This window comes from Hoplias malabaricus, chromosome 1 (genome assembly GCF_029633855.1).
Source record: "Hoplias malabaricus isolate fHopMal1 chromosome 1, fHopMal1.hap1, whole genome shotgun sequence".
NCBI lineage: Eukaryota > Metazoa > Chordata > Actinopteri > Characiformes > Erythrinidae > Hoplias > Hoplias malabaricus.
Genome location: NC_089800.1, coordinates 79,475,114 through 79,502,532, shown reverse-complemented (window position 1 = coordinate 79,502,532; position 27,419 = coordinate 79,475,114). Strand labels below are relative to the sequence as shown.

General features: G+C 43.5%; 1 protein-coding gene across 1 annotated transcript; it reads right to left on the bottom strand.

The window, feature by feature from the left end:
• Positions 1-1,727: 1,727 nt before the first annotated feature.
• mideasb (mitotic deacetylase associated SANT domain protein b) lies at positions 1,728-26,745 on the bottom strand. Its single transcript, XM_066674573.1, has 12 exons — positions 25,189-26,745; positions 19,097-19,384; positions 18,411-18,768; positions 17,246-17,312; positions 14,932-15,074; positions 13,991-14,094; positions 12,483-12,558; positions 11,900-11,988; positions 8,992-9,135; positions 8,770-8,892; positions 7,838-8,022; positions 1,728-5,424 (listed from the first exon to the last, which is right to left on the bottom strand). The coding sequence occupies exons 1-12, from the start codon at positions 26,734-26,736 to the stop codon at positions 5,196-5,198; spliced, it is 3,354 nt and encodes a 1,117-aa protein (XP_066530670.1). The 5' UTR covers positions 26,737-26,745; the 3' UTR covers positions 1,728-5,195.
• Positions 26,746-27,419: the final 674 nt, after the last annotated feature.

Genomic DNA, 27,419 nt, shown 5'->3' with positions numbered 1-27,419 from the left:
GTTGTACCAGAAAGTCTCATCCAACTAGAAACAGAGAACTAAACAAAGAACAAAAGAAGATTCATGACTTAAAGGCGATATTTAGGTTTGCTGAAAAAAAAGCCCCAGTGTCTGTAAATGAGTAAAAAAAAAAAAAAAAAAACTGTCTCAGGTCGGTATGCTAGGCGTTCTCTCTCTCCGTTCATGGCAGAGGCATCTGGAGGGTTTTTTTTTTTTCTTTTAAAGACAACAGATAACAACTCCTAATGTTGAAAAGCATGAACCGAGATGAGTATATTGCTCTATTCCTGCTCCATAGGTGAGTAATACTGATTATTTTTGCTGTTTCTGATCACTTAAAGTGGTCTCCAAGCTTGTGAGATGGCTAACTGCATTAGCAACTGTGCTACAAAACTAAACAGCTCGAGTTACAAATGAGGTCCCCCCCCCCACACACACACACCACCATTCCACCTTAATATACACAGAACTTCTAAATGTCAACAACCTCAGGGAACGGTTTATCCGCACAGTCGTAGACATTCCTTTTAAATCCGGCAGTGTGCCCTCTCAGTTTCTTGGCATGAGAACTGTTTTATAAAACCCAGAAGGTGCTGAACTGAAAATCCTGATCTGTGACAATGCACAAGCTTTCTTTAAGAGACAGGACAAAATTCAGAAATCAGAGAAGGTTCAGCAACAATGTAGAGCAGAGAACTGGCTCCATCTAGTGGTTAACAGAAGGAGGTCCTTTCAGGAGGCTCATTTGAAAGACCATTTACGACTGGCTTGTAGCTTTCAATCTCACTCTCACTTACATTTATCTGTACTTTTCCGGTGCTATACACTGTGCTTGACATCAATGTACCTTGAGTTCCCAAAAATGAAAGAATATTTGAGAGGAAAGTCATCTTTAAGGCTCAATCTATTACTATTTATGTACTAGTTCCTTTAAAAACACTTAACATATACAAGCTGGGCCAACAAGTTTAGTGTGTCTAATAGATTGGACAGTGAATTGGCACAGTGGTTAAAAACTTAAGCAGCACTGCTGTCTCTGATCCACTCGTACTAGCGCATCACACACTAACACCACCATCGCAGTGTTGAGAATGATCCACCGCACCCAAATAATAGCCTACTTGCTTTGTGTGGATTGTAGAGCATTGAAAACCAGGGTGGAAGGAGATTAACAAAGCATGCAGAGCAAGAGGTGGACAACAATTGTGCACCTGTATGGACAATGGAGCGGAGAAAATGAACCATGTGTGTAAACGTGGCTTTAGTATTTGAAAGGGGACATGTTATACCTCTTTTTAAACAAGTTAGAGTAGGCCTAGGGGCGATACAAAACACGTTCCTTAAGTTCTTTCCACAAAATGTCTCTCACATAAAGAAATCTCACCAGCTCTATTGTTGCTAGTTTCAGTCCCTTTCAATACGAGCCGTTTAAGGGCTGTCACTTTTATGCAAATAAGCTGTTGCTGGCCAAGACCCATCCATCTCATGTTTATGCAGCCAAGGTGGTTCTATGCAAATTTACTTATTGTGACATCACAATAAAGGAACCATCCCGTGTTTATAGGAGCAGTTGAGACCCAAGTGGAAATACAAAAGCACACAAAAAGTGAGTTTTGCATACGTCACCTTTAAATTGAAATTGATTATGAAGACTGCCAACTTGTCACCCGCTGTTGCTTTAAACTGTACAGCCATTGTTTCCAAATATGACATTAGATATTGTACTTTATCATATTTATTATTCCAAAACAACAAGTGATAATCAAATTTAACACAAATAAGTTACTGTAGTAAAAAAAAAAAAAAAAAGCAAAAAAAAAAAAGCACTTGAGATCTGTCCATGGTCACCATTAGTGTACGAGCCCGTATGAAAATAGCATAGTAAGTATACAATTTGTTTCTGTGATATATTTATACATTTTTCTTTTTTAAACCAATGTCTACACAAGCTTTTCCCTTGGCTGAAAGAAAGCAAGAAGAGTGGCTTCGTGGCAACAAATCCTGCATTTAAGTCATTTAACTTCTCATGTTTAAAAAACAATCTTGGCTTGACCATTTTTACACAATGTCCCCTGCCCTTCAGAGAGAGCAAGTCAGTTTCAACATTTTCACCAATATAGATTTCAAATAATAAAATAAAATCAGTTATGGATCCAAAAGCTCTTTTTTCTCACTTGGCTCTGAGTTTGAAACAGTTTTGATTATTGGTGCAACACCTACAAGCACCCACACACACACAGGCACACTCGCACATATGTCTACACCCCCCCAAACCACCCCCCACCACACACACACACACACACACACACACGCAGTGCAACAAACGAGCGCGCGCACACACACACACACACACAGTGCATAGCCGACTGGAGTGTGATTAGCAGTAATTGGAGCCGTTACTCACGGCTGCAGCCTCCCCAGTGTGGCTGTTCTTGGAGGGGGGGGGAGCTGCAGCCTCTTTGTTGCCATGGAGACGTAGCCAAGTGCTGGACCAGCGGATGGTGAAGGAGAGGCAGTGGAGAGGTTCTTCGCCATCTGCAAATTTTTAAAACAGGCTCCGATCAATCCCACGGCCACACAAACTGATTTGTTCGGATCCTTCCCCGCTGCTGCATGAAGTAGGTGTTTTGAAACGCTCTTGTTCAAGTAAGGCTAGCTTAGGGTTCGGGAACGAGGTCAGGTTAGGCTGGAGTGCTGAAGGGGTGGGAGGAGGAGTTGGTGGTGGTGGTGGGGGAGGTTTAAATGGAGATTTCAAATTGTTCTATTGCACTTTCACCATCGGTTCACATCATTTCTTACCCGACTCCAACACACTCCACAAGAGGAAAAAAAAAAAACGCTCTACACACAGCACGCACAGGTAGCAAACATCTTAAATAAACTAACCAGCAAAGGAGAAAAAGATCAACTCAATATAAAAAAGGAAAGAAAAACAATAACAATAATAAAACATCACAATTATAGTAATAAGGATGATGACAATTATAATAACAGTAATAATAATAATTAATGTATTCAAGAACGATGATATTTTGTGGCATATAAAAAGGAACCTTTGTAAAATTGATTGTCATGTAAAGATAAAAAGTGTCAAAAGCATCCAAGGCATCAGCGAGGTGGCGATAAGAAAACATTACCAAAAGAAAAAAAAAAGCCCAAAGTTACAGCACGGGAAAGATCAGAGCTGCTGTGCAAGCTTGTGGCAGTCGACTGGAAACGAGTGAAGAGTAAATACCCACTTTCATTGAGAACAAGACAAAAAGGAAGAGGACACAGTGCAGGTAACAGCGCCCGTCTTCTTTTCCTTCTCTCTTCGCCAGGCTGAGTGTCCTGCAGTTTCCACAGCACTGACCGCACTTTAGTCACGGTGGATAATAAAGGGAAGGAGCGAGTCCTGTGTTTGGTGGAGGAGCAGGATGGAGATCTGAAACTGTACCCAGATGAGTGTGTGAGAGAGCGAGAGAGAGAAAGAGAGAATCTGAAGTGCTGAAAGACACTGCTCAGTACTGTCAAGCTCTTTATACACACACATATACAGGCTTGTACTCCCTGTTAGCCCTATGCCTGAAGATAAACCCTGAATGCCTGGAGGACACACGCGCACACACGCTTTACACATACATACTTCACACACACACAGGGAGTAAGCCAGTCCCTGAAGCCGTATGTCTAACTCATGTCCTGAGAGTAGGGCTGCACGATACACCGGTGTGTTAATCGCGGTTGTGATACTGCTCAAGGCCGGACCGAATCTGCAGAAAAGAAGTGATGAGACGTCGAATCTGAAATGACTCAAACTCACCCTTAAAGAAAAGGTAAGATTGTGTTTTTGCTCTTGGGCTCCCCCTACAGTTGAAAGGCGTAATTAATTTTGGAATCAAGGAGGAGGGAGGGGGTAGAGATAGGGGTTGTTTCCCCACCTGCCTCCAAAAGTTACATAGTGCAGTTTCTGCGGTGCTGAGCCTAGAAACGACAGTGGCTCTCTTCTATTTATTACAGGTCAGTGGAGTATCGCAATGACTGAAGCTGTAATTTTAAGGTACAAATGTTACCTAGTGTTGATTTAAATGCCTTGTGGCTCAACTCAAACCCGAGACCCAAAACTCACCCTGAGGAAAAAAACTAAATTAATGAAACCTTCCGTTTCCAATCTAATGTGTGCAATTTGGGCCTCTTAGTTTTGCTACAATCTTGAGCAGGAACTGCTGTAATTTTATATGGCTCCAATGGCTTCGGTGCTTTAGAAAGACCTCTAGCCTTATGGGGATAAAGGAGCGAAAAAGTTGTTACAGGGTCATGGTGGCACCACGGGTCTGCTTACGATACAATAATAATCCACCGCCCCTGCACTCTGAGGAAGTCCTGATGCTGTGAAAGTCAAAATGTGGGAACTCCTAGCGAGAGGAAAACTCCAAACAGGAGGAACAGTGCGGCCTTGACCTTAAGGCTACATTCCAGGACCTGAATATGCAATCTCACCAATCCTGCCCAATCTCAATGGGAGTTCTGGACAGAAGCCCTACAAACTCAGCAAACTCGGTTCATATCTCAGCTCTGGCAAGATGATGGTTCTCTCTGGATTTTAGGTTTGAGTACAAGGGCAAGGCCACCATGTTCCTCAGTGCAGGAGTTTCCCTTTATCTCTGGTTATCCTCAGAGTCTGGGTCTGTGTTGGCGCAAGCAGAGCAGTGGTAGCCCCTTGTTTTACAGAACACATTCCTTTAACATCAACCAACATCACTTTTTTGCCTCCTTCCTTTAAAGCCTTGCACTGACGGCGTACAACTGTTATCTACAATCGAAAAGATCCTTCTCGGAAGCCTGATGCCTTTAGTGGGAGTTTATTTTGGTAAAACATATGGTCTGCATCTAATGAGGCTGAAACGTCTGCTTGCACTCGTACCACAGCTCACTTTGTGAGGGTTTCTGGCAGAAGGATACAACAGAAAATCCCTCTAAACGGTTCTAATGTTGTATGGCCACCTTGATATGCCTCCAAGGCTCAAGATGAGGTTCTGTGGGTCTTCTGATGAATGCATGCATTCATGAGACCTATGGTCAATGGATAATACGCTTCTCCGTATTGTGCAGCCCCACCTGAGCGGACAGCCAAAGAGCCTGACCCTTCAAACCGCACAGCGCCTCAACACACACTGTTCCATCTGCGGCTTCTCCGCAGGGTCGGAGAGTGTTTATTAGTGCCAGTCCTCATCGTCTGCATCCTCGTCCTCGTCTGAGGAGTCCTCGCTGCTGGCCCTCCGTGGCCCCTCTCCTCGTGCTCCGTTGTGTTGACTGGCCGCAAGCGCTGCCGCCGCCGCCGCCGCCCTCTCTTCCGCCTCCCTCTGCCTTAGAGCCGCCGCCTTCTTCTCCTGCTCTGCATGGCTCTTCATGTGAGCGCTGCGGCTCTTCACCTTATAAAACACCCTGCGGAGAACACACACTCCAGTTACTCCAGAGTCAAACCACATCAGGTACTAAAACTGCTAATAATAGTAATTTAATTAATATTTTTATGAGATATATTAAAATTATATATATTCAACAGAGATTATACACACTATGTGCACACGTGAACTATATTTAATGAACATAGAGGGTATCTACAAACATTTGTATAGATATTTAATTAATTAGAACTACGTTCCTCAACAAATGAAACATCTGAACCAGAAATGCCTGTGTAGGGGTCTTTACAAGCAGGAGACCTCCAATGTGATCTATCAGCTAGAAGGAGAGTGGACGCTTCCATGACCCCAAAACAGAGGACATTACACCCCATAACGGAGGGAAACAAGCATAAAATAAAGGATATCTGTTTGATGGGTGGATTGGGCGAGGCTCCACACTGTATTCCTCAGGGGATTGTAGTAGACAGTGGACAAGCTACAAATGTCACATGATGCTGTTAAACCAATTAAATATGAGATGTTCGTTCTGACATTTGCCTGAGCCAATAACAAAACATGAAACATCCATTTTCAACCGTTTAACTAGTTTCCCCCAAAAACTGAGGACTAATAAGGGTGCGTCTCAGCATGGAGTCGGATGAAGGACTTGGAGCTGGAAAAACGGTTCGTCCATCCTAAAGCGTGATGCATGTCCCACTAGAAGCTAAAGGGAAAGCTGCAGGAGCAGAGCTGGAGGAGATATGGAGGTATGTCTGTGCATCTGCTGATATGCATACATTTTGAATACGAGGTTTCATTTAGATGCCACTGTCATTTAATTCTTAACACGTTTGAAGATTAATACTGGAGTGTGAGGAGCGAAAAAAATGAGGGATGGATTCATCTTCTGACAAAAAAGAAAAAGAGAGCAGATGCATTGGCAAAACACAGATGGGCAACAGTGGCCAATGGTGAGTGGGCAGACGGACAGCGCGTACGGGGTGTTTTCATATTCTATGTGCACAGATGCACATGGTCAGTCACTCTCTCTCTCTCTCTCACACACACACACACACACACACACACACAGAGTCACTGGGCAGATATATGTGTAGACCGGAGGGCACAGCTTTCAACATCGCTTAAGACTTTCAGTTGCTAAGAGACTGTTGATAATAACAAAGCCAGCCGTTGCCATGGCTGAGATCTCCTACTGGAATCAGATCCTGCCGGTTTACTGCTTCCTATTCGGAAGATCTCGGATGCAGATTTACCCACAGGAAGCGCCAGGCTTTATCGATTCCCTCCTAAAGCGAAGCACAAGTCCTGCACTTGCTGAGCCAGTCAAGGCATCCAACTCGCACCCACACAACAGATAATGCACACACTTATGAAAAGTGGCATGCTCTTAGCTTAGCAAACTAACAGCTCCTGGGTGAGGAAATAAACTAAACAATGACTTAAATACAGAGAGCTAGAAGTGTTACATAATGCTGAAATGTGCCTCCTTTTTATGTGTCATTCTACATTAGAAGGTGCACACTTTTTACGTCTCTTGCACTATTTAAGTGCAACTGCAAACTGGAATAACAGATGGTAGCAGCATGGAGCATACAGCCTATGATTCGTGTGGTGGATCCTTCTTGGCGCTGCCGTGACACTGACGTCGTGGTGGTGGTGTGTTAGTGTGTGATGTGCTGGTGCGAGTGGATCAGACACAGCAGTGCTACAGGAGTTTAAACCCCTCGGTGTCTAGACTGAGAACAGTCCACCGACCAAAAACATCCAGCCGACAGCGTCCTGTGTCACTGATGAAGGACTAGAGGACGACCGACACACACTGTGCAGCGACAGATGAGCTACTGTCTCTGACTTTACATCTACAAGGTGGACCAACGAGGGAGGAGTGTCTCACAGAGTGGACAGAGAGTGGACACTGCTTAAATATGCCACTCATACCAGTGCAACACACACTAACACACAACTGCAAACACGTGAGTGTCACTGTAGCATTGACAGTGTCCTGAACATTGAATAACAAGGTGAAAGGGGGCTAAAAAAGTAAGCAGAGCAACAGATAGACTACTATATTGGCATTGCTCGAGATAATTATCTGTAACGATAAAAAGATATTTCTTTTACTGAAGAAAATCTATGAAAAAGACTCATGAGAGCGTACGGAAGGCTCTGACATGTTTATGACCCTGCATGCACATTAATAATAGATGTTGTACCCATTAATATCATGCAAACTGCAAGCGTAAACATCAAACACTTTGCCTTAACTTGCACCCTACATATATAAAGATCGAGGTGTCACTGTGGTTACTAATGACTGCTTTTTAGCCATGTGACTCTAACCCTAACCCTCTGACTCTAACCCTAACCCTCTGACCCCAACCCTAACCCTCTGACCCCAACCCTAACCACGAATCCAGCTCGTCTATTACCTGCCACACTTCTTGCAGGGGAACTCTCCCTCCTGTCCTGCCGCACCCTTGGTTCCGCCCCCACTCCTCCGCACCGTGTTCTCCTGCCGAGGTTTAGGTTGCGCTGCGGTGACGTGGCTGACCCCGAATACGGGCTGAACCCTCCTTCCGTCCTCCTGACTCCTCAAGACCAGGACCGCACCAGCCTGCAGAAGGGATTACAGTCAGTTCAATAGGCAGCATTCCTATAGCTCTCACATCTATAGAACTAGTGCTGTCAGACTGCAGCAATAGGAGCATGACAGCGCACGTGCTGTTGCTTTCAGCGGCCACTAGTGGGCGCCACACCTAAGTCACTTTCAGACTGAAAAATCTATTTTAGAAACGATTTAGCAACTAATGCAAAGCTATTTTGAAGAGAATGTGTTTATAAAGAAAATGATGATTTAAAAAATGTGATCTCAATGTTAGTTTTGTGTGAACGTAGTATATTAAAGCTTAATTTAATTAATTAATAAAACGACCAGCTATTTTTAATACTACACAACATAAAATGACAAAGGGTTACACAAAACCCTTTAAAACTTATTTGAACACCTAATATTATTATTGCAAAGTTACAGTTCAGTTCTCTACTCAGGGTCTGAACTATTGCAGTATTGATTTATTCATTTGCATTGCACCTTTAATTAGTTTAGCATTGCATAATCCATTTCCAATTCAGCCATTTTTTTCAGAGTTTTGCTGCTTTATTTTAGATTTGTCATGGTCTCGTTGTGTTGTGTTTGGTGTGTGTTTTCAACAGTGTATTATTCACTTGTGTCTCTTTGTGCTTTGCTCTGCTGTAACCAAATTCCAGTACATCCTAATGTTCACAGGAGTATTTTTATTATCTGTGCACTGACCAATTAAACTTAAGGCATGAGAGTTCACTCTGATCTTCTTGTACTCACGTTCTCTGTGGCCCGAACGCTTTCAGTTCCCCTGCCGGGGCTGCTCTCTTTCTTCTTGTCGCCTGACGCCTCCCACTTCCTGACTTCTTCATCCTCCTTTCGCAATTCAAATCTGTGTGAGCTCTGCAAATTGGACGAGGGGGAGGTTACACACAGTACCACGTTGCACTCGTCCGCATGAGACAAACGCCCACACAAAACCACAGATGAAGAGCAGCTTACTTTATAGTCCACCTCCTCCTCTGTGGGCCGCGTTTCAGGAAGCTCTGCTTCACCGTACAAGAGCGTGCCGTTCCTTCCGATCTTCACCTGCTTCTTGTAGGTGTAGTAAAACTCCACACATTGAGCTACAGTCTTGGAGCTCACCTTAAAGTCAAGCAGAAACATCCAGGTGTTAGAGAAGTAGAGATAAATAATGTCTAAATATCATTTAATTTGTTTGCTTTGGACACTGTAATATAAAAGGCACATACAGAAGAAGAAGATCCCCTTAGGGAAACTGCTTCTCTGCATTTGACCTGTCCGTGGCAGTGAACACACAAACACACACACTAGTGAGCACTGGAGAAAGGGGCTGCCAACCACCTCGGCGCCCAGGGAGCAGTTGGGGGTAAGGTGCCTTGCTTATGGTCACTTCAGTTGTGATTTTATTTTTCTTCGCCGGTCCCAGGAATTGAACCAGCGACCCTCTGGCCTCAAGCTCGCTTCTCCAGGCCACGGCTGCCCCCCCCCCAAGGCTACAGCTGCCACCCCTAACCTGGGCTGTCTACAAGAGCAGTATTGTGTGTTAATATGACTGGACGGAGAGCCAAACACGGCAAAGACAGTTCCTCTGTCTGGGAACTGGGCTGGGCACTGGGCTGTGGAGCTTTACTCTCCTCAAGTCAATGCTCAGGACTAGACATCGGTGACCTATAACTCATCTGTATACGTAAGCTAGGTTTTCGCACATGTGGTGCACTTTAAACCAGCTGAAGTCGATACTTAAAATGACCCCGTGGATTTGGATACTTCTGGACACAGTGTAGTATGATCTGCTTGCTACTTTTTATTTCAAACTTTTTTTTTGAATAATAGAAAGAAAGAGTCATAACAGCCAAACAAAAGTAAAAACGATTCCAAACATCCTACTCATGTTCCTTATCCCTCCCACCTCACCCACACACAGACAGATTTACAGCCCATTTCTTTGTATTAAACATGTACTACTAAAAAAATAGGAACAAAAATCTGAGGGGAGAAATAATCTGGTTAAAAATGTACTGGGATCAGCATTTATTCTGTATTTAATCGTCTTCTATTTAAGGAAAGTTACAGTGACCTTAAGTTACTGAGAAAAACCTACTTTCAGAAAGCTGTGTAAAAAGCCTTAAAAGGGGAAATATTCTCTCTCTTTTTAATGAAACATCTGTGACCTGCTTTAGTCAAAATAACACAAGGATCAAACAATACAGCAATGTTCTCCCTCTGTCTAAACATCCCTGTTGAGAACAGCCGGATTCAGCACCTGTTCCTTTAAAAGCTAAGCATCAGCGATATAAAAGTGTCAAACAAATAAATACAGTGGAGTTTGAGTTCCTAACTTGTGTTTATTGATAGTCAGAAAACATGTTATTTCTTACTAATTCAAGGAATAAGGTTTAAAAGATCATTGGTCCCCACCCCCCAACGGTGTTCAGAAACTCTAATAGGCGTCTTCCCTGTGACGTAGATGGTGGACAACAACTGCACTTAAACTACACAGAAACTGCACTTAATTTAATGCAAAATGATGAAAAGGTGGGTTGTTTTTGGCTGCAATCATTCAATGTACAGTGGGTCATCTGTGCACAAATGGCCCAAAGATCCCCAAATATTCAGAAAAAAAGGACTACATTTGTCAACTTTAAATGGGCACTTTGGAAAGGACCATCCGCTCACTCCGTTATCTGTAGCTCATTTCACTGGCACTTTTCCAACAATATGGGCATGTAAGGAAACCAACGAAAGGTGTTCAAGAGCCTCTGTAACATGGAGGTAAACAGGGTAAGGACACTCACTTCGCCTGTTTTAGTTGGTGTTAGTTAACGTTAGCTTGACTTGCTAAACTCGGTGGCTCAGATTACACTCGGCTACGTAGCTGCATTACGGAGGTTTTTAGTGTCGGATGAATTCGAGTTCGACTTCGATCACATTTACAAGAATAACGGTACCTCTACATCTGAGTTTAGCTTATTGCTAGGCTATTGTCATGAATAATGTTGGTTATTTAGCTAGATACTGTCATAACAGTCAGTCATAACGGTGACGGTCGCGTTCAAGAATTTCCGTAGCGAGCTCGGGTTTTTCCGTCAATTTAATAAAATTGTCAGTTTTAAAGCAAATTAAGCTGCTATTTTCATTTTAACTCATACTTATATATGTCAGTAACTAAAATAATGTGAAATATTCATGGAGGTCCATTAAGTGGTGCTTAGCCTTTAAATGATAATGAGCCCTGTGTGTGTGGTAGTGAATGGAAACTTTTTCCACAGGCATTTCCATCTTTTTTGTTTGTTTGTCTTATTTCCCTGCTCTCACTTTTGCCCTTTTCGCTCATTTCTCTTATTTTTTCAACTTTAATTTGTTTTTTTCTCTCTTACAATTTCTTTGCTCTTGTATTTGGTCATTTCTCTTACTCCTCTGTTATCATTGTCACAATTACAAACTGCTTTTCTCATAAATCTGCTCTCGTAATGTGTTATGCACATGGGCATGCTCCAATGAAAGGGGGTGGGGGGATGGCCTATCTTACATAATAAGGTGAGCAAAATCAAAGCAGCTCACTGAAGACCATTTTTCTTGCAGCCTATTGGAGGTTGTATACTTAAGATACTCAACTTAAAGTGCAAATAAACTGGAAAGGTTTTTCATAACCTGTCCCATTAAATAATAAACAACTGTGGGAATGCTGAAAGGTCCAGTGCCAATCAATAACAATGTTTCAGCAGGCAAAGCAGATGTACTTAAGCATCACCAGGGAGCGGGGTTCTCATCGGTCAGCGCCATATAACACTAAAAATAAAGTGACTCAAAATAGTGGCGGAGTTTTTTTTTTTCTCCAGATACATATTTTTCCACTGTGACTTAGCCACTTCTTGTGAGATCCTACCATTTTCTGCACCATGAAGAAGTCTTTCTTGTAAGCAGCGATGCCTTTGTTGAAGATGCGTCTCTCCTCAGGCGTCCAGCTATCCGAGCCTGGAGGGGACAGACAGGGAGGGAGACAGACAGAGAGAGAAAGAAGAGAGAGGAGAGACAGACACTTACTGTGAGTCTGTATGCTCACACACACACACAGTCAGGACACACACGGGCAAATAAACAATGGTGCTCCTGTCCTCTTACAGGGATTAACTACATGCTGCAAAAACACTCCCCCGTTTCCCCCCTTCTCTCCCGCTTGCCTCACTCACTCCAAGTCTGCAACCAACAGTCCTGGCCCACCCCCGTCCTTTCACCCAATAATCCCCCGAAACCACCCCTCCCCCAGAACTCAGCTGGTATTGTTTATGACCGAGAGACAACGAGCATGGTGCAGAATTCCAGCACAGAGTCCCACCAAGCACAGCATAAACAGTTAGAGACTCATCTCTAAGGACAGTGTGGTGGGGTGTGAGGGGGTGGGGGGCAGAGACAGAAAGAAAGAATTAAGACGGCAAAACGACTGCCTGAGGGTGAAGTCAGGGACTTACCAGAGTAGTGGTAGTCTGCCAGGGGGTGGGATTTGGGGAAGATGGGGTTTTTCAGCAAAAGAAGGGCAAGGGCTCCCTGGGAAAAAAGAAAGAATATAATTACTATTGAATAACTATTGGTGCTTTGACACAGAAATCATTCATTCATTCATTCAGTTATCCATTCATTTATTCCCTGGCTCCAGAGGAAGTGCCAATCCTCTGGAGGTCACTGGCGAAGCAAAGTGATGACCAGCTATGAAAGATACACTGATATGAAGAGATAAACGAGAACAAAACAGGTGTGTATCGCACCATGCTGTGAGAGGGACAGATAAAAGGGAAAAGAGACAGATAGAAGCAATAAGAAACAATATTAGAAAATATATTAAAGCAGACAGGAAGGGAGTGAAAGAGAGAGATATATATGAGAAAAGAGACAGGCAAGGGAAAAGCAACAAGAGAATATTAGAAAAAAAAATATTAAGGTACACAAAGAGAGAGAGAGAGAGAGGGGGGGGGATGATGGCCAGAGAGAGAGAGAGAGAGAGAGAGAGAGAGAGGTGAGTGATGGCCAGAGAGAGAGAGAGAGATAAACAGAAAAAGGTGAGTGATGGCCAGAGAGCGAGAGAGAGAGAGAAGCAAAAAGAAACAATAGTAGAAGAATTTAAACTAGAGAGAGAGAGAGAGAGAGAGAGAGAGAGACACATTGTGCTGCCAGACACCCTCCATCTCCCTGGCAACATAGGCAAGAGCATTTCACTGGAGGCGTTTAAACAAGCAGCGCCAGTCACTGGCTAATATTCCTCTCTCCCTCTATCTCCGCTGTGATCTGTCGTTCTGTTTTTTTAACACCGAGCAGCAAACTGAAGACGGCGCAAAGCAAAAGACTAATCCTTCTGGAACTGCTCCTGAGAACAGACAGCAGCGCCGCACAGAAGAGCATGAACTAATGCAAAGCAGGAACCGAACAAGGCACTCCGCTCCACATAGACACACCACTATGACAAGCCTCTGTGTGTAATCTGAAACGGCCATCAGTGATCTTACTCAGGGTCAAACTGACACAGTCCGCAGCGCCAACACACAAGCACATGGTTGAGTGGCCTTTGGTGTAGCTGTGTGATGGACAGCTGGCTGCTACTGCAGCAGAGTGAAAGCTCAGCAGTATCCCACTGGCCTCTGCTGCTGCTGGTTCAGCCGAGTGCACACAGAAAGGGGAGCCACGCGTATAATGTTCCTTGCGTGCCTGAGTGGACACGTGCGCACACAGGGCTAGTGTTAAAGCAGTTAAAAAAAAACGAGGGTTTCAAAGACTGAGTGTCATTGCCAAATGGAACACAGTCGATTTACATGATTCCAGATTCAGTGTGTGTTTCTTACACGTGTGCACAAGAGGAAACGGACTTCTAGGGGAAATCTGCTATCAGTGTGGGTCAGAATGATTCATCTTCCACATGAGCTCATCTCTTAGGACGCACCGACCACTTGCACCTCGCCAGTGAAGCCTTACATCACCTTACACTCACCATGATGTCACCCTTGCACTCATACAGGCAGTGCAAGGCCAGCTCCTGATTGGTCCCTCCGCCACATAATACGCTGGAGCAGGCCAGGTGCATGAGGTCATCCACTGCAAACAGAAGAATAAGCATCATGACCAGGAGCAGCAACATACTGTTATTGTCATTGTCAAGAACACCTCACCATTTTATACATAGATCAGCTGTAACATCATCTCCACTGACCATACAGATGCACTTTGTTAGCCCTTTCATCCTGTTCATCGGTGCTCAGAACCCCCACAATGCCATCACAGAACCGGGTGCCTATTATTTGCACTGGAGTGACACTGACGTGGTGGCAGTGATGTGTTGTGGTGGTACGAGTGGATCAGACACAGCAGTGCTGCTGGAGTTTTAACACCCCGCAACATCACTGCTGGATGGAGAAAAGTCCACTGACCAAGGAGGACGACCAACACAAACTGTGCAGCGACAGATGAGCTACTGTCTCTGAGTGGACACAGGGTTTAAAAACTCCAACAGCAACTGCTGTGTCTGATCCACTCGTACCAGCACAACACACACTAACACACCACCACCACGTCAGTGTCACTAGAATGGTACAGCATCCAAATGATAGATTACCTGCTCTGTGGTGCTAATTTCAGGGGCATGTGAATTGAAGAAGATGGGGGTAACAGAGTATGCAGAGCAACAGCTGAGCTACAGTCTGTAATTGGAGAAGCACAAAGTGCTCCTGCGTGGACTGTATGTATACAGGTGTGTATAGGCATCATTAACAGAGGCCCAAATCCATTTTTTACAAACACACGCTTATTCTTCTACTTTATCTCCAGGAAATTTCTGCATCTACTAATAGTTAGTTACACAACTGCAAAACCACACAGGATATGTCAAAGCATGTGGTAGCAGATGAGTGCAGAGTGCTATGTGAGCGTGGTTACCTCTCTCCTGCAGCTGGCCTTTACACTCCTGCTCAGGCAGCGGCGCCCACACCAGCTCGGCTTTGTGTGGGTCGAGCTTTGCAGCGGAGCGCTCCCTCAGCTCAGGGACCTCTGCCTGGTACCGCTGCCCAATGTTTATTCGCCTGGAGGGATAGGTAGAGAGAGAGAGAGAGAGAGAGAGAGAGAGAGCAAGAGAAAGAGAGAGAGCAAGAGAAACACACAGACAGAAGGAATAGAGGATGTTAATGGCCTTTCGTTTTGTTGCTGACAACACTCGTTATACCATAAACACTTTCCTTTTAAACTAAATTTCCAACTTGTGTTTGGAGCTCTGACTTTACACCGAGAACTGAAATCACAGCTGATGCAAAGTGGCACTTTTTAAGAGAGCGAGCAGACTGTGGCCATGGGTAATTCACACAACATCCCAGCTAGTCAGAGCCACCTGTTCCGAGCCTGTGACTGCCAAGGTCGAGGATAAGGGAAGAAACATTTTGTTTTCTTGTTTTGTTGCAGGATATGCTTTTATCGCACTGTTGGCAAAACCCTTCAGCAAGAAACACTTCCATTTATTACGCTTAACTGCTGGGTGTGCGCTTTTGTGTGTGTCTTAATTTCTCGTTTATGAACATCAGACGCAGAAGAACCAGCTGGTATCAGTCAGAGATAACATCCTGCAAACAGTGGCAGTCTAGCTGAGACCAGTGTTTTCAAGCCATAACACACACACACTCCTACTTGACAAACCTTCTACAGTATGAAGTATATAAAAGTAATGTGTGTACTGACACAAACTCGTTAATAGCTGAATATTATGGCTCTGAGAAACAGGCCTAAAGTAAATAAATAAAAAAATAAAAAAACAATTATATAAGTAATAAAAATAAAAAATTAAAAGTAACTATTATAATACGTTTTTCCAGATACTGAAATGAACAAATCACCAATAAAAACTAGGACACAAGTTGGTGTGAACAATTCAAAAGTCTCAATGACAATGATATAATTATTAAACACCTTTTCTATTTCAATAAACCCAATCACATTACTCCGGTCGGATACTGTGTGTGTGTGAATGTGTTGGTTTAGCTTTGTCCAAACCTCTCCTCGCGGAGTCTGTATTATTTGAGGTTATCATCCATTACCTAGTTTTAACGGTGAATTAATAATGATTTTAAATAACGTGTGCTGTGGATTTAACCAATTCGTGCAAATCAAGGAGAATCTGAACAAAACATTGTTCTTCAAACTCACTCTTACCTACTACTTTACAGAAAAACAATTATCTTTTATTTCTTATTTGCTTGATATTATTATTTGTTTGTATTTTCTGTGATTATATATAATTTATACAAGCCCCACGCTCACTGAGAAGGCATTAGTTTAAATATATATCATTATCTTAGGCGCCTAAGACTTCTGCACAGTACTGTACATTACTTAAATTATCTGTCACCGAATGATGCTCATTACAGGTCACTGCCGTCAGTTCAGTTTAAAACTATTAACATTGACAAAGCCAAGAGATTTATGTCTGACGGTTTCTTGTTTGTTCTTGGCAGTTTTTCCTGTGGCTTTTATATTGTTCATATCAATATTGAAATTATATTGTATCGACCAATAATGAAATATATCATATATATGATAGTATTCTTCAAGCTGCCATCTTCATAGGTTTCCTTAAAACAGCAGCAGACTAAAGTTAGAGCACCACAAATAATCTGATTGAGTATATAATATCACCTTCATCTAAACATCCACACTCCATGATTGCTGCTCTTTTCACTCGTTTTCTTCTCTTCTGGGGTTAGTCCTGTTTTCCTTGGGTCTCCTATCTGATATTCTGTAAATCCTATTTCATGCAGCCAACCGCTTACAGACCAGCGGCTTTGAAATATCTGTCCTGACAGTCTGATATCTTCCTTTTCCTTTCGTGACCTTCCATTTCTGTAAACTTGCACCGAATATTAGACACAACTGACTGGGAACAACCAGCACCACACTGAAGGAGTTTCATAATCCGTTCCACTGTTTCGACTGACCACTCAGGGGTCATGTTTACCTTCAATTATCTGAGTTTAGCAGCACACTAAGATCTGAAATCACTCACTTTTAACTGATTCATTTGCATCTGGCATTTGTTTTGGAAATGGAAATTGGGATTCCATATTTTCTGCCATGGGTGGTAAGTGATAACAGACTGTAAATGATGAACGCTGATACAGTGCTTGCAGTGGATGTGGAAGAAGGTCAGTTGTAGTTTGAACTGAACTTTGTGCATGTGTGTGTTTGCATTAATGATAGCGATACTTACGGCTCAAGACTGACAGGAGTGGCCTCACTCATAGCAGACAGCACTGGAGGGGTGATTTCTGTACTGTCTACACACACATTAAAAAAAAAAAATGTATGACCGTTTTTATTTATATTTCCTTGTTTAGTAGCTATAACTACTAAAGTCCAGTGAATAGGATTCTACAAAGTGTGTTATAACAGCAATGAAGACTGAGTCTGATCTTAAGTAATATTTGAAATTAACAAATTAGCCATCATATAAGCCACTTAAACAGAGTTTAAATAAAATTAACCCTTGTATTTTTGATTACATAACATTATATTTAAGCAATATCACATGAGGACTGCTGCTTTTCTCCACACAGCTGTGATTTGGCCGCAGGCACGAGGCTACAGGCCATGTACTGAAGATAATCCCAGCATGCTGTTTTGTTTACTCTGGTTTATGATAGCACAACGCCAGCTTTGGCAATTGTAAGAGGGGTGACTGACCATTTAAAAGTTGTGACGTTTCTAACAGTTATTACAGCAGAGCGTTACATGTTATTACATGTAGCTCTAAATGTCCCAACGTTGTTATACTCAATATTAGCACACAGGGACACACTGGTTTTCCACTGCATGGTATTTACTCTACTCTTCTCTGCTTTTGTGCTTTTCCACCAGGTGAATCAGGTCCTGGTTCTGGAAGTCGTCACTCTACGCCACGCAACGCAGACGTCCAGCACCAACTCTCCAACTGTTAAATCTCCAGCTGCAGCAGAGATCAAATTTGTTTTTATCCGAAACATGACGGCAGTTCGTAAAATTACGGCGTGGTCTTTTGAAAAGGTTCAAATGCTCCTTGGATCGGTGGCCGACAACAGATGACTGAAAGGAGCTGTGTTCTGTCCCAAACAACAACAACACGTGAATACACGATGAGTAAACAACGCTTAAAATTACCGATGCCGTTGTTCTGGTTTCCAAAGCTATATTTCAGCAGAGCTATTGCAATAGAAAACCAAAACATGCGAGGGACCAAGCAGTAAGTAAAGCTAAGTCGAGTAGGTACCACGCAGTGGAAAAGAGACATAATACATATGCATCACTGCTTCCTCAAAGGAGTCACCAGCAAGTTCTTAATCAATCAGCACACAATCAGAGAATCCCAATGCGAGTGTTATTGGCTATAGGGCACTTACTGGAGCGCAGGAGGCTGCGGGAGGCAGACTTGGGCGTGACGGGTGGAGGTAAGCCCTGAGTGCTGGCGGCGGCAGCAGCAGCAGCAGCAGAGAGGATGGTGGAGAAGTAGAGGCCGGAGCCCTCTCGTACAGGGCTGAGGATGGGAGGTGGGGTGTAGGGTGGCAGTGTGAGCGGGTTGTCGATCAGGCGCACGGGCGAGCGCAGGTGGCTCTGGTACGGCGTGATGCTGGAGTAGATGGGTGGGGCGATGAAGGTGACCTGTTTGGGTGGTGGGATGAAGAGGGGCTCCGGACGAGGCCTTCGCTTCGACTTGCCCGATTTACCCTCTGTGTCTCTGGTATTATCGGACCCTCCATTCTTTCATCAGGAGAGAGAACAGACAGTAGTCAGGGAAAAAAAACTGATTTAAAAAAAATAAAATAAAAAAACAGAGAAGGACGCTCTAAGGCCTGGGTTCAACCAGACCAAGACACTGATATTCCTTAAAATATGCAAGGGCAAGAAAAGAAATAATAGGGAAAGAAAAAAACAGGAAAAAAACACCTCTGGATTAGGGAGTGGATTAAAAGGACTATTACCCTGCTTTTAAAAAGGGTGTGTAACACACATTAGAAAGTGCTCATGGTCAGAGGATTGAACCTGGAACCTGGTGCAGTGTTTCTTCAATCACTCCAGCAACACTCACCTGGCTGGAGCTCTCAGAAAGAGAGTTGCGGAGAGAGCGCCGGCGTGTGACGATGACGGAGGGTTTGTGGTCAGGGCGGTCGGGGTCGTTGGGTCGGAGTGGCCAGCTGGCTGAGAGAGAGGCCTGCTCCTTGTCTGAGGAGACGTCATCCCGCCGCACGGGCACTGACACAGGGATGACGAGGGGCACCAGGCTCTCGTCTCTGGCCCGTTTGACACTCACTCGATCCATGTCCCGGACTCCTTGACCAGGGCCAGAAGCTGAGGGACTCCAGGGTCTGTGTGGTTCCTATAGAAGTGAGACACAATGTCATTAACTATGTGGATAAAGGCTGGCAGAAAAAGGGAGTAGGTAGTTTGATAGAATAGTTTAGCCATATATAAAAATATATCATGTAAAATTGTAAAGTTTGCTTTTATAATTAAGATTATACAGAACTGACGTTTGTACCCCAGCAGCTATCACTGGCATATGATATGATTATACAATTGTATATAATATAATGGGAAAAATGTATATGTATATTACATTGTCAAAAACAACAGCAGCATTCACCATAAGACTTTCATTGTTAGCAACATTAGAGTTAAAGCAACCCTAGGTAAGATTTTGGATTATTGTTAAATGGGCTCCCCCTACAGCTGGCGAGTGTAATTCATTTTTACAACACTGTCCTGAAATCAAGGGTCGCATGAAGGATGTGAGAGTGTTTTGCTACCCCTCTTTAAAAGTTGTTTCTGGTACAGGTTCTGCAGTGCTGAGCCTGGCGTAGCAATGACAGAGGCTCTATTCTCCATATTACAGCTCTGTGAAGGATCACGATGATTTTGAACCTGAACTTTTAAGGTAAATATACCACATAGTGTTACTTTAAAGCTAAAACTTCTGGTTGAAGGACCACATTTATAATTTAATATTACACAAAATTGGTTTTTCCACTAAACTACTTTAAAATGTGACCATACAATCACACATTCATATATACAGAGATATGGCTTAAAAAACCCTGAAGGAACAGGAGCAGCTAAATGACCATTAGAAACTGCATAAATAGCATGTAGCCTCTTCGTGATTCAGGCAGTTCCTCTTCCGGCAGCCTATTCCAAGAACTTTCATTTTCTGTTTTTGTTACAGTTGCTGTTAAGAACAATACGTTTAGAGAGCCCTTATTTGCTGTAAACATACATTAACCTAGAGAAGTATGAATCAACTAGATGTGGTGAATCAACAAGTGTTTACTCTATTTTGCCCTGAAACCCAAGGCAGGCACTACGCATGCAGGCATAGACATGCCATTATTATTTGTATCATCAGTATGTTGAAACAAAGGCATGTAACCACATGATAACATCTAGGCTAATAAGCTCAAGCTTCATTGTGGTTATGTTGAGAGCGATGCAGTTTTCTATCTCTGTGTTTTATACAGTGCACACACACACACACCCACACATAATCCCCAATACAAGATCATCAGTGCAGGCAAAACGTGCTCTGCAATGATTTCTTAATGGTCACCGATTTCCAGATCCTGCATTTTCACAATACGAGTCCAAGAAACAGAACAGAGCATATATTTCCTGTCTGCCGTTGACTTTTATTTCCTGTTTCTCCTGAGTAACCAGACCAGACGTGAGAACATTTTGCAACTCTGACGTTAAACCTTTTATATAGGCTCCTGTCTAACTTCATTTCACTGCACAGAAAAATCTTTCAATGCATTCCTTAAAATTCTCACATCCTGTTGGGTTCTGAAACCACACACAAATAACCCAGAGGCTGGAGATAAATTAGAGCAGGGGCCAGGTCTGCAGTGGCTAAAGTATTCCTGCACTTGACCCATACGCAGGCCATGGCAATGTCTCTCCAAACACACAGAAACACACACATGGTAGCAGTGCAAATATGCAAATGTCTGCAGTCAACACTCAAAGGGAAATTCCACCATTTTTTCAAAGTTACTACATTCAGAAAGTGTTGTTTAAGTAATTCAGGGTCATTTACTGAAGAAAGGCTTAGCAAAGGGTAAAACTTTACAATGTTTGAAAGGGACCATCATAAAAGTACCATGTAAAAGTATGAAACCAGGGTCTCAATGTCTACAAATATAGGCCTTTCATTTACTAACAAATCAACCAATGAATACTGTGTTGCAGCAGAGTCTCAATCTTCAGACAAAGTTTGCTCCAAAAGATGAGCGACTACAGTCATGTGGAGGTATTCTAAATATATTCTAAATATTTTTTTTATACAATTCAATCACTTGGTAAGTTACGGTTGTTTACAGAATAAGCAGATGTTTAAACATTTATTTGTTTATTCTTAATGTTTGAAATTGTTACGATTTGTACTAAAATAAGATGTAATTAAATATAATTTAAATAGAAATTAAATATATTATTAATGCTAATATAACATTTATTTTGTTATAATAGTGTGTTCTTGAAATTATTAAAATTATTTGCAGTGTTTTTTCATATCGCCAAGAATAGTGTTATCGCCCAAAAACCATCAAATATCATGATATTGTTTTAGGGCCATATCGCCCACCCCTATTGGAGTGTAATTCACTTTTACAGCACTGTCTTGAAATCAAAGGAGATGGGTTGGGGTTTCCTACCCTCGTCACACAGTTACATAGTGAAGTTTCTGCAGTGCTGAGCCTGGAATAACAATGACAGAGGCTCTGTTCTCCCCATATTTTAAGGTAAAAATACAACCTAGTGTTCGAGTAAATGAATGGAATATCCCCTTCGTTAAAGCTCATTTCTTAGTAGTGTACCATGTGTAAGTGTGGGCAGGTAGAGTTTTTCAGACTGTGCCCAATAGGCCACTCATACAGAGGCTCCAGTCAGCAGCGCACACATCCTCATACCCGCCCCATCTTCTGTCAGAAGCACGTTTTCTTTGTACAGAGCTGTTAACCACCATAAAACCACAGAGGCTTAGGGACAGAGAGTGTATAGGTAACAAAACACACACACTAAAGCACTTAAGCATTAGTAATATCAGTAGCATTGACTAAGATAGAGCTTTCAGGACCATCTAACCGAAGTTAATCAGAAAATGACACGCCAAAACCTGTAATAAAACAATGTGCTCCATCATATTAATATGTGCACATCTCATTTCTTGCTGTGATTGGTCATCACTCTGGCATTAATGCATGAAATGTTTTGTATCGTATTGATTTATTCCATTATAGGTTGCTTTAAAGGACAAGCCCTACCCAACAGCTCTGGAGCACTGATGCATTCCTGTGAAACAAATCCAGTAGTTCCTCAGAAGCAGGGATAGACTGGTTTATACCTCTGTGACAATCCACAGATATCTCTGCTTCACGATGTGATCATACGCAGATGTTCAAATAGGCGTTAGCCAACATATTTTAAAGGTGACGTTCACGCTTTTAATCAAAAACATAGTTTTAATCAATTTCAGAAGATGTTTCCTCATCATTTGCTGCTCTCCCGTCGGTTTGTGTTCTAATGTGTTTACGAAGCAGAGAGAGAAAGCCTAGAATATCAGAAAGAGACCCTTTGTTTTTCTACCCGTTTACAGTCTGATGTGCTAGGCTTTCTTCGGCATCCAGAGTTGTTTAGACAGTGGGCAGAGCTTCATAAGAACGCTAACTGCATGAAAGTAAACATAGACCAAAACTGATACAAAATTATACAGCTCGAGTTACACATGACTTTCTGTGGTAATTCAAACAGTGAAGAAAAATTTACGGACAAGTTCAAATTCAGTCGCGTACAAACAGTCGTTTTTTCCCCTCAAACATATCATAAAAGACGCTGAGCTTCCGAACATAAACAAACAAGAGAACGGTAATTCCCCAGAACCGTTGACGTTGCCTTTAATGTAAATGTGAATGCGTGCACTGAAGAGAATGATTGGAAGAAGGGGAACACTGGTCAACACTGGAACACAGAATTATTTAAAAACACTAACAGGGGAACCTCTGCGGTGATATCACACCGCACCTCTTCAACAACACATCCGCAAACTGCTTCTTTTTTTTGGCGGTAGTCTAGGACGATCTGGTTCACTACTGTTTGCATCTCATGACCACAGCTATCAGTTCGCCTATCAGTGTTTACTTGATGCACAGCTCCACAGAACCACACAAAACATGCAGTTGAGATGGAGCATCTGTGCATTACCCCTCCCCACGACTGCCTTTGCGAGGCAGATTATGTGGCTCTATGCAGACTGTATAAATCAGCCTTTAAACATTTTGACGACGTACACAACGTGTTTACATACACTGTTTAATATATTTTATTAGAGTAAGTGCACCTCACTAGGTTCAGCTACCTGAACCTAGTATGGTAGAATGATATGTAGAATAAACACTCCAAAAAGGTGCCAAAACACACCCTTAATCTAGGCTCATCTGGTGTGTGTGGGGCACTGGTGGGTGTCATCAGGGGCGGTAACACTGGTTGACTTATTTGCAGACAATGGGACAATGACATGTCATCTGACTTGCTGCACAAGGGGAACTAACCACAATAAAAATGTTATTTTGACTGTTTGGAAAATGTGCTCAGTTTAAGCAGGACTGGTATATATTTTATATTACAGAACAATACATTTCAGCAGTTAATAAGGTTGGGTTTGTAAACAGGTTATTTGTTATTTATAAAATTAGGCAGCAATTACTCTTTAAATACACGTTAAATGGGAGAGAGGTAAAGTGATAGAGCATGATGTGACCATAGTTCAAAAGTAAAATGCTGCAGAAATCTTGAAAAACTGGTGGAATTTCCCTTTACAAGCAGAACGCAGGTCTTCCCAAGTTGCTGCTTTAAGATATACCCAACAAACGTAGCCGTTCTTGTTTCATAACCATTAGTTTTTGTACTCGGTTTCAAATGTACCACATGTTTTAACTCATTGCAATGATGTAGGATCATTTAGTAGCTATTCACTGAAGTGGATATAGCCAGAGAGTTTTGAATAGACCTGCCTGCAGCCAAACTCTGTGCCAACCCCACCCTGAACTAAATGCGACCAACCTCAAAGCCTACACAGCCATGTCCTGTACAAATATGCACTCTGAACCAAAATAAAGAGAAGTTCTTGAATGCCTGCTACATATTTATAGAAGAGTTTATCTCTAAAATATACTACATGTTGATGCGTTTCTGTGCTTCACAGGCTGAAGATGGAGTACAGTAACTGGTGTGTGTGTAGGTGAAGCGTAAGCCACCATATCAGTGCTTTGAATCATCTGCTCATGTGAGCTGTGACGCCAGCAGGTGGTACTTGCTCTTTTCACATTCTTATATACAGCCGCCAGCTACTGTACAGCAGTGAAACCTGCAGAACCAGTAGGCCTTTTTAAGGATGGTTTCACCTCACACTCACAAGTAGCAAGTGGGCTTCCTTTCACAAACCATTCAAGTGTTGTTTCGAGACATTCAATCACAGTGTCCCAAGTGCCTGCAGCATTGTGAAATAGATACATAAACACCCAGTGCTTTTCCACTGTATGGGACCTACTCTCGACTCAAATGGGAACAGTGGGCTTTGGAAACCAAAACAACGGCGGCGGTAACGTTAAGCGGTGTTTACTCATGGTGTATTGGCATGTTGTTGTTTGGGACTGAACACATCTCCGTCATCAGTTCAGACAGATCAGTAGAGTTTGTTCCTTCCTTGTTGCAGCATCCATCTTTCTCTGGATTCTTTCATCGGTCACCGATCCAAAGAGCGTATGAACCTCTTTAAAAGACCACAGTGTAATTTTACGAGCTGCCGTTGTGAGTCGGATAAAAACAAATGTGATCTCTGCTGCAGCTGGAGATTTTACAAGCTGCTAGTTTGTGCTGGATGTCTGCATGTCATTGTGATTGGCCAATCAGAACTCTGCGAGGCTTATATGTCATGTTAAGCCCTTACTCTACTCTCTGGGAACCACGAATGAGCAGATACTAAAAAAGAGCCTGGTTCCAGGGACCAGATTTACCTGTTGGAAAAGCAAAAATGGCAAGCAGAGTCGAGCCGAGGCGAGTAGGGACCGTGCAGTGGAAAAGCGCCTTAAACAAAAAAGGTTCAGATACTGAAAAAAGTCAGGTAAAACTTACCCTAACAGTGTGAGAGGGAAGAGACTCCATCTCTGAGGCCTTCTGAGCAAGGGTCTCGAGGTTGACCTCTTGGGACACTCTCCTCTTTCGCCGGGTGCTCTGGATAACCCCTGTAGGTGCAGCTCGAAGGCCTTGCTTGGCTTCCCCTGCTTCGTGGGCTCCATTATGAGAGCCCTGAGTCTGATGGTCAGCGGGCATGAGGAATGGATTCTCCGGAGGGCCCCCTCCCTCTTTGGAGAGTCGTCTGGATCTCCGAGGGGCGGGCTGCTGCTGCGACTCCGTGGATATCTGCGGGTCGAGGTCCTGAGCCTGAGATGACGGCTGTTCAGGTGTATCCGGGGATTGCTCCGTCAACCGAGGCTTCTCGGGCTGTGAGGGTGCCTGTGGCTGTTGGTCACTGGTGTAATACTCCACCACTTGCTGTTTCTGTTGCAGCTCAGGCGCCTTCTGCTGTTTTTGAGATTGCGGCTGTTGGGCGTGCTGCTGCTGTAGTGGCTGTGCTTGCTGTTGCATTTGAAGCTGCTGTTGCTGTTGTTGCGACTGCTGTGCTTGCTGTTGTGACTGCGCCATTTGTTGCGACTGCTGCTGATGTTGCAGGTTTTGTTGCTGTTGGTGTGTTTGCTGCTGCTGATGGAGCTGCTGCTGCTGTTGTTGAAGCTGTTGCTGTTGTTGGAGTTGCTGCTGAAGCAGCTGCTGCTGCTGTTGTTGTTGTTTCTGGAGCATCAATCTCTGGATCTGCTGTTGCTGCTGAAGCTGCTGCTGCTCCTGCTGCTGCATATGCTGAATCTGATGCTGGGCATTTGTCTGTGTGTTATAGTTCAGATTTGGCAAGGTCCTGTTCCCCTGGAACACCTGATAGTATCCTAGGTTTTGCTTGGGCTGACCGAAAGCAAGCTGAAAAGACTGGAGAACTGATGTGTTTCCAGCGCTGGACGTCACGTGTTGCTGCGGATTTAAGACTCCAGTCTTGTGACCCTGCTGAAAGGCTTGCTGCTGCTCCCAGTCCAGACCCCTGTTGGTTTTAGAAGCATCCCTAAAGCCTTCACCACCTGCACTGGGTGCCTGCTGTTGCTTTTCCTGTATCCTAATCGCAGTTGGCTGCTGCTGCGCCATGCCTTCATGGATCGGTTTCGCAAAACCAACCTGGGCCTGAGCTCCCAGGTACTGAGGAAAATTCGCAGGCCAAGATGACATGTTCACTCCTTGTGACCAGGCCACAGGCCTCTCCTGAGGCTGCTGTGCAGGGTCCTGATTTGACCACTTCATGGGCATGGTCTGTTGGTAATGTCCACGGTTCTGGTTTCCCTTTTCCGGGCTGAAAATGACAGAATTGAGGTACATTTGTGGAGCCTCAGCATTGGAGCTTTCCACAGCCCCAGCTTCGCTGTGGCTTTGCTCTGAGGGAGGGGCCGCCAGACCAAAGTAGGAACCCTCTGTGTGCTGAGAGGCCTCTTTCATTGCAACTGCCTGGTCGTTAAAGAAAGTGATGCGCTTGCCTGTCCTCTTTGTGTTGGCTTTCTGTTGAGGTGGCAAACTCATGGCTATCATGAATCGGGATGCTGAAAGAGGGCTGGAGTGGGCTTGTGTGGGGGGACGGGGGAGGGCAGGGAGGGGTGGGGGGGTGGGGGGGATTGCGACTAATAGAGTTTGGACCCCCGAACTTCACAGAGCTCTCTCCAGAGGGGTGAAAATGTTAGTGTCCCTCCTGAATCACAAGGTTTTAAAGAAAGAGTGGTCATCCAAATCTGCTTAGCATCGTTGGGATGGAGGTTAGCTTTAAAACACAGAACTGCAGCATCGCATTTGTAGAAATCAGAATACCCACTGACAGAGCCTCGAACATGTCTATTAGCTTCTTTTTTGCCAAGTCTCTTGTTGCTCCCGGGATATCAAGGCAAACTGAAGCGCCTGAAGCTTGGCTTGTGCTGCTCGTTCATGGGTGACAACCTGAGAACAGAATAAATCAACAACATTATGGTCAGCTTCGAGTGGACGTACTTGGGACACAGCGGGGGTCCAATTGAAAAGCCTGTCTCAGCTTTTTCATGAATAGAGACACTGTGAAAGAGATTGTCGCAGGGGCAAAGGGAGATTTAAAGTGTGGTGTAAAGGTTGTGTTTCTAGTGTTTTAGTTCATAATTGCTAAAGTATTTAGTTCATAGTTGCTGTGCACAGAGCTAGAAAGAAACACACACACACAACCTTGCAGTCATTTCAGTAAACCACCCATA

Bases quoted from the DNA above. Each gene is read 5' to 3' on its own strand.
- mideasb (XM_066674573.1), bottom strand. From the start codon at position 26,736: ATGATAGCCATGAGTTTGCCACCTCAACAGAAAGCCAACACAAAGAGG. The intron at 12,559-13,990 runs GTGAGTGTAAGG...CTTTTTTCCCAG, and splicing joins AGTGCAAGGGTGACATCATG to GGAGCCCTTGCCCTTCTTTT. The intron at 11,989-12,482 runs GTAAGTCCCTGA...TGTCCCCTCCAG, and splicing joins GGCAGACTACCACTACTCTG to GCTCGGATAGCTGGACGCCT.